At 39.5% G+C, this 8,130-nt stretch overlaps 1 protein-coding gene across 2 annotated transcripts in view; it reads left to right on the forward strand.

Moving 5' to 3' along the window:
* SETD3 (SET domain containing 3) overlaps nucleotides 1-8,130 on the forward strand; it is a 97,333-nt gene that overhangs the window by 28,690 nt on the left and 60,513 nt on the right. For both annotated transcript variants that reach the window (XM_019518591.1, XM_019518592.1), the window contains 4 exons: nucleotides 674-766; nucleotides 4,078-4,226; nucleotides 4,892-4,964; nucleotides 5,554-5,810. In XM_019518591.1, coding sequence (XP_019374136.1) covers nucleotides 674-766; nucleotides 4,078-4,226; nucleotides 4,892-4,964; nucleotides 5,554-5,810 — 572 coding nt within the window. The remainder of the gene's footprint in view (nucleotides 1-673; nucleotides 767-4,077; nucleotides 4,227-4,891; nucleotides 4,965-5,553; nucleotides 5,811-8,130) is intronic.

The raw sequence follows: 8,130 nt of genomic DNA on the forward strand, positions 1-8,130 counted from the left end.
CCCCCCAAAAATAAATCTTGTTTTGGACTACATCAACAATTCTGCAGTGCAACTTAAGTGAGCATGCCGTTTTCTTCATCTTTTTATTTTAATTTAAATTAATATTTAGAAAGCAAAGATTATATTCAAGCATGAAAGTCGAGTTTTTAAATTAGTTTTTAGTAAGGTAATCTTTGCTGTTGATGTAATCCAGAACAAGATTTCTTTTAGTTCTCCCCTATGGGGATGTCTTACACCATTGTATTAACATAGGTAGGCTAAATATGTGCAATACTAAGCTTTATCTTCTTGGTGATTCATCACTGTATTGTCCTTCTTTCGTTACAATAAAGATATTTACCATTTCAGAAAAACTTTCTGTTGCTAGTTCTGTCCCTTTTTTCCTCATCCTATATAATTCTCAGTATTTGATCTTATTTCTGAAGGCAAATAAATGAATCAAAATAAAACATTTTTTAAAGCAAGTGATATAGGAGAATTTCAAACATCTGCTATCTACATATCAAAGATAGGAAATGTATAATGTTGTAGGAAATGCTGTGTACCTGTGTTTTAAGTGAAGAAACATTTCCCAGTCAGGTTCAGTAGAAGGGAACTGAAAGCAAGGCTCTTTTCCGCTGAATGAAGTATATTCCATTGAACAATGTTCTTATATGGGTATTTCTATTTCCAGAATGCAGCAGCCCAACCCCGGGTCCTGGAAAAGAGTGGGAAGAGTATGTGCAGATTCGAGCTTTTGTTGAGAAAATTCGCAAAAAACAAAAAGGTGGATATGAAAACAAAGTGTTGTGTAACTCTTGCATCGTGCACAGAACATTCCACTGTCGTCTATGCAAAATACCTAATCAGATGTGGAAAAGCAAAGAACAATTTTCCCAACTATTTAGTTGGTCTAATGAAAGATATCACATTTATCCAAATAATTTTGTCAAACATAGGAAAGAATGCTCCTTAAAAATAGTATTTGACAAGATCAGCAGACTGACACAAAGTTGAAGTCAATATGGCATCCACAAGCAAATCTTACATCTTGCATAACTATATTTTCCCCCCATTTAAAAGGTTGTGTGAAAAGGGCATTTTTATTTAAAAAGAAAAAAAATTATAGGACAATTTCCTAATGGCTGAGTAAAAATGTTTGTGATAATATCACTGTAGCCAACATGTGACTAGAGTTCTTTATCAAAAACTGAGTGACACGTTAGTAGCAGCAGTGATTTGCATTAATCACTTGAAACTGGGCAAAAATTATGCTACTCGTACGTCCATTTTTATCTAGTGACTATTAAATTCAAAACACAGAAATAGTATGGGGGTGGAAGGGTAGAGCAGGGGCCAAAATCCAGAACTCCTTTGTCACTGAGACACTCCCTGTTTCTGGCCCCACAGGGACCAGTTTCAATAGGAAGAGTGGAGGTTTCTCTTGGCCATGCCTAGCCCTTGAGCTGGTGAATAAGGGCATTTTTAGTGGAAGGTGGGAGATACAGATTTAAACCCCCTCAGGGTGCCGGGGGCCTAAAATGTAGATCTTCCAAGTCCTAAGTATGTGCCCCAATTACTAAAGTATTGGGATAAAAGGTATGAAAAGCCTATTTCATGACTTCAGAAAAACCTTTCTAAAGGGCATAATGTCTGTAATCTGCATAAGTGGCCTAAAATGCTGTTCTGCGCAACAAATGTTAACTCTGCAAGTACTACATAGCTGCCTAAAAGTGGAATTGGATCGGGACTCATGCTACTTGATTTCTTTGCATTTCAACGTGAATGGTATAGTGGCAAAAAGAATCTTACGGAGGATGGAAACAGTGTGAATATTAATATTACATTATTAGATGTGTTTTGCATTGAAAATGTAGAATTGTTTAGCCATAGTAATGTTCCAATAACTCATTTACATTTGTGTGGTGGGCATATACTTTTCCCCAGTTTCGTTTATTTGGAGGGAGCATAGCAGTTAGGCTGCAGAGGGTTTTCTGTGTCACTGAAAAATACAAATGTATCTGACAGGTGGCATGTATCACTAATGCGAACAACCTACTCTTGATTTACCAAACAAGTTTTAAATGATTAGAAGAATTGTGCCAGTTAGCACATACTTAAGTCTGCATTCTACAGCGCTCTTGAATAGGATTGATTGGACTATGAAGCCAAATTACTTAAGTTTTTAGAACATTTCTACTAGGAGCTCATAGGAACCTACAGTTTTATTTTTTTTAATGTTTTTCATGGCTTCTGAGCAAAATTTTACATGTAAAAGAAACGATATTTTGGTCAATATAAGCATTTTGTAGCAGTACATGCAACATGAAGGGATTGCCAACACTCTTTGAATAGGAAAAACATATATTGTAAAGAAGAGGAGTGTTTCTGCAGTGGGCACAGAATAATTCTAAATGCAATCTTTCAGCCTTATACAGTAGTAAATGTGCTTTGTTCATGTAATGTCCTAGAAAATGTAAACATCTATCAAATTCCATAGAAGTTACACAGTGAAGTGTGAGGCCATGGTTCTAAATATGTTCAACGGAAGATAACAAACAGAAGTTAAGATGAAAATGAAAGAAGTGTCTCAGCCCTATACTGTATACTAAACTCTCATTTCATTCAAAAACTATTTTGTCAATGATGGCAAATATAATTTCGTATTAATGTATCTGTCAAAGATTAGAGCGTTAGCAATGCTTGTACTGTCATTTTACAATAGAAGTTGGGTTTACAATATACAGTCAAAGTAAAATCAATAAGTTTTTGACTTCCTTAAATGGATATTCTAAAGTTTTTTCTTCTCATCATGAACAGATTTATCAATGTTTAATTAGAATCTCTTTGCAGACTGCTTGGCAGTCATACACACGAGTGCTCAGTACTTTGGCCTCAGCTTCTTGGGGATTATGAATGCGTTTGTCAGAAGCAGGGGGCTGACATGAGAGACTGGATCTGGGCTGGGGCTAGGGAGTGTGATCAAACCCTCTGTGTAGTGTTCAGCACAGATAAAGGTTAAGGAGGCCACCTCATGCAAAAGATAAATACCTGGGATTTTATTTATAACTTTATGCTTGTAGGAGAAGTGGAAACAAGAAGCCTTCATGGGGGGAGTGTAGTAAGGATCTGGAGGAGAGCTGTATATTAGGGTTAGCCTTAGGATGATCTTCTGGTAATCAAGGGTTATACCAGTGCTGTCCAACTGTTGGTCTGTGGACCACATGCAACCCCAAAGGGATACATTGCAGCCCCAGATTCCTGGACCAGGCACCATCCTTTCATTTGTTTTCTTGCTGCTACCACTGGAGTCCCCAGGGACCTATGGATCCCAGCCAGCATCTGTCAGTGCTGTGCAGTGGGTCTCCTGCCATGCAGTGGAGGAGGGAGTGGCGAAGAGCTGTGTTGCATACTATTCATGGACATAGGGGGCCTATGCTGCAGCATACGTATGAGGTGGGGCCCAAGCACTGCAGTGGGGAGGGCTGGGGGGATTATTGTGGCCCAGGTGTGGCCCTCAGTATGTGACTGAGCAGCTTGCAGTCCTAGCTGCCCAGAAGTTGGACATTCTTGGGCTATACAGCTGAAGCTATGCACACCATGCTAGAAAAAGTTAATGCTTGATACATGATGGGAAAGAAGGATCGGATGGAGTCATTTTAGAATACCCATCTCGCCAATAAATTGCTAAGGTTGTAGCCTACTGCTTAAGTCTGTCACTGTATCTCTCTTTATTTACCTGCATTTTCTGCTTCGTGCATTTATTATCAACACTCAGCAATGGGATGTCTTCATTCTGACCTCAGTTAAATGAGAAAAGGAAGGTGGCTTTCTTGCATACTTTTTCTCAGGCTACTTTGAGTGGCTGTGTTTCAAAGATGACTAGTAAGCAAATCTGGCAGAATGTCTGGGTTGACTAAAATTGGATATGCCTGTTATACTGCTGAGTCACTTGCAACAAAGACTAGTTTTGACAGCCTCTTCAAAGAAGGTCTTCTGTGAGATAGTTAAGAGTTTGTTTATATGTGCTTTTATATTAGATTTTTCTGGCCTATAGGATCTTATTATTTCTGTATCTTTTTTTTAAACTGTGTATAGGTTTGTCTGTTACCTTTGATGGGAAAAGAGAAGACTATTTTCCTGACCTAATGAAGTGGGCCACTGAAAATGGAGCTTCCACAGAGGGTTTTGAAATAGCTAACTTTGAAGAAGAGGGATTTGGTTTGAAAGCAACAAGAGAGATAAAGGTGAGCATGCAAACATTTAACTAGATTAGAAAACCACGTTTGAAAGTATAGTTTCAGTATCTTGCCGTTATACTTTATCCACTACAGTTTCTGCACACTGTATATGTAGTTAACTGGAACTAATTCTTTTATTGTAAATTCTGTTCCCAAGAAATAATGTTAGAGTAGTATTTTTTGTATAATTAACTGATAGGCTTTGTGAAAATGTAAATATTGATTCACAAACCCATGCTTATTCACTATTACGCATCCCTTCTTAGAACTTGCATGTTTCTGTGTCATGCAGAAGAGCATTACAATATTTATTTCAGGGTTAATGGAAGAAAATACTGATGCCTTCTGGTCATCTGATGTAGTATTATTAAAACTTTTTCTTGCTATGGTTTGTGCATTTGTTTATTTAAACCTGTGTTGTAGCTTTTACTGTCATAATGTAAAAAAGTGCCCATCATATTTCGATTTACTTTGTGGCAGATGGTAGAAGAGTCTTGGTTAAGCTTAATTTTAGGATTTAAAAAAAGGGGAGAGAGGAAAACCTCTGAACTGATTTTAAAAGATGTGCTTTTTATATTTGAGATGCTCTTGTTATATTTCATGTAAATTATAGATTAAGCCTTGAATTTCCTTGTTATGTTGCCTTGTATTTCTGCTACTCCTCCTCCCAGGCAGAAGAACTGTTCCTTTGGGTTCCTAGGAAATTGCTGATGACAGTTGAATCTGCCAAAAATTCAGTGTTAGGTAAGAATAACTTCTACACTTCCTGAAAAGTATGTGCAGGACCATATCGGTGGAGGGTCTTTTGCCGCAGGCCTGCAAATCAGTACAAGAATGGCTTGGTAATCTAAACAGCAGGTTTGAAATACCTAGAGTTTTGAAGTGACAGTGACCAGAATTTAATTCCCCTGTTCCTTCCTATCCAATGTACATCAGGTACCTTACCTTGGGGTGTGCATTTTAATGGAAATGGATTTTAATTCCTGAATATTTGTAACAGTTTGTAGAGTATTTGGTGATGAAGTGTGTTTTAAATGAAACTACTGAGCTGATATCTTACCTTTAATTCATCTTTTTCCGAGCCACACCAAAAACATAACTTTTTGATAAAATATATATAGATGTAGTGCAGGCTTTTAAGAAGACTTATTCTACCACTCGGTTTAATCAGCTTCGGCCAGCTACATACGCTGGCAATCTCAATATTTTTTGATAATTTTGAATCATATGAATTTAACACAAATTTAGTAACATCTTGCCTTCGGAAAACATGATAAGTCATTAATCCTCCTCTCCTCCCCCACCTTCCTTTTTTTTTAATGGATTAATTCAGCATCGTTGTATTCTCAAGATCGAATTCTCCAAGCCATGGGCAATATCACACTGGCATTTCATCTTCTGTGTGAGCGAGCCAGTCCTAATTCTTTCTGGCTGCCATACATTCAAACTCTCCCTAGTGAATATAATACTCCTCTGTATTTTGAAGAAGATGAAGTTCAGTATCTTCAGTCAACTCAGGCCATACATGATGTCTTCAGCCAATATAAAAACACAGCTCGACAATATGCCTATTTCTACAAAGTCATTCAAGTAAGTAGCTTAAACTTAATTTGTGGTGTTCGGTGTTTTTATTGGGAATTCTGAAGAAAAGAAGTAACACACTGGCAATAAATGAATAGATCTTTTCAGTTCAAAAAGCTGAAGAGATCAGAGTCATTACATAATTTCTCCTTTTTTGTTTAAATGCTGTTGGAATTTCACATCGGTAGGTTTGTTAAAATGTAAAATACATTTAAAAGAAAGCAAAATAATGATTTTTAATTGAAGTAGGAAACAACTAATTACGTAGAAGTATGGACAAAACCACCTTTTAACTCCTTTTAAAGCGAAGGAAGTGCTACTTGGGAGAACCTAATCTCTTACCGTGTAACTTTGTGACCCATACAAGATAATGTTACAAGGTAAAGTTGTAGTAGTTTTGCTACACTTTTATTGTTACAGCAGCATGCATATGTAATGTTGTAACAGCTGATATTGGTATAATTTGATATTACTACAATTTTATTACATTTTCTGTATCGGGGTGTCACATACGACCTGCAGGCCAGATCAAGCTCTGTCATCTGGCCCATGATATTATCTGTTGCATGTGGGGTTGGTCTGTGAACCTGATCCAGCCCATAGACCAGCCCTGTGCCCCTTACCATCCTCATGCCTGGATGAGTTTGATACCCCTGGGTCTCTATCATAAGTCTGTCTTAAATCGGTGTATAGCAATATATGACTACTTTCAGCAGATTTCCTTTAAATACAAAAGTGGTGTCTGTCTAGTAGAAAAAATGTATCTGTAGAATAATAAGACAACTGCTTTATGTTAACTTTTTTTCACTGTACTTTTGAAATATGCTTTTAAAAGTTTGTTTGCAAACTCAAGTCAGAGAGTTACTACTTTGATTAACCTTAGATGTCAATCAATATTATGAGTGAATAGTGGTGTGTCTTTGCTAAGGAAAGATCAGTAGCCAGCATATTTTGCTACTTGTGGCATAATCCACATATAAGGGACACATGACACTGTTTTCAAGTTCACAATAGGGTAGACTGGAGGCCATGTCTTTTGATCTTTTTTCTACTTTCCAAACTTTGATAAAATAAGAATTTTAGTCATTCAGACCTTTCGTACTAATAATTTGTTTCAGTCACCTAAGATCAAAAGTTATTCAGATGGCAAATCCTTGACCAGAATAACTTGGGATGCTTCCCATTAGAATGCCATTTTGTCAAGCACTGAAATTCCTGTATGAATTTGGGGATAACTTTTAAAAACAAATAATGAGCAGAGATCCTGTTTTTTTCCATTTTAAAAATGGCAAAATCTCCGATTTGAAAAAAAGGAATTTAAAAAATTCAAAATCTGAGATTAATTTTAAATCTCGCTTTCTCTCTCAGTTGAACACAATGTGTTTTGTTAATATTTAAAAATTTGAAACAATTTGAAAGCCTAACAGTGCCTCAATCACTATAATAAAATAACTTCCAAATACCTATAAATTTTGGTGTTTGATTCTGGGTTTTTTATCATGGAAAATCAGAGCTCCCTGTGCCCCCTTTGCGTACCAGGATGCAGGTCCAGGCCCCTCACTCCCACCCACAGCCCTGCCAGCCCTACTGGAGGGGGGCCCCCAGTTGCCAAGGCTATGTGGCCACAGCCTGCTGTGCCCTGCAGTACCCAAGCCCCACTTGCCACCCAAGGTGGAGCGGAGTGTGGAGCTTGACTCCTCCCCTGGGGGCAGCACAGCCAGAATGGATCCTGTGTTGGGAGATGGAGGTGGGTACTGGCTCCCCACTCCATTGCCCTCCCCTCAGGCCTTCCATGGCCCAGCGGGTGAGACCCGGCACAGCAAGGCAGTGGGGCTGAGCAGGGAAGCTTGTTGCCGTTGCTGTGAGTGCCGTGTTGCCATGGCGAGGTACTCCCTGCCCGCCTGGTAGCAGTGACAAGCACAGCTCTGTGCCACTGCCCCTGCTGCTGCCGACAGGCAGAGGGCACTTCTCCAGAGTGTTGTGGGCCTTGCAGTGGCAAGGAGCTACCCTGCCCGGTCCCACTCTGTCCTGCCTCGCCAGGTTTCACCTGCTGGGCTTTGTTGGAGGCCCTGGGGGAAGCCAGAAGGGCAGGAAGCCTAAGTCTGCAGCGGGCAGCCCGCCCTCACCCTGTGCACAGACCTGAGGGGCACGTGCCCTCCTGGAAGCATGCACAGTGGTGAGGAGCCAGCTGCACCCCCATATCCCCTGGATGAGCCTCCTGTGGCTCTGTCCTGTTCCCCACTGGGGCCGTGTGGCCATACTTTCTGGCCCTGGGCCCCAGCTGGGCAGCAGCCCCAGCCCTGCCCAACTTGCTCCCTCCCTATGGAGG

This window comes from Gavialis gangeticus, unplaced genomic scaffold, assembly GCF_001723915.1.
Source record: "Gavialis gangeticus isolate Ggan-Ray unplaced genomic scaffold, GavGan_comp1, whole genome shotgun sequence".
Lineage (NCBI taxonomy): Eukaryota > Metazoa > Chordata > Crocodylia > Gavialidae > Gavialis > Gavialis gangeticus.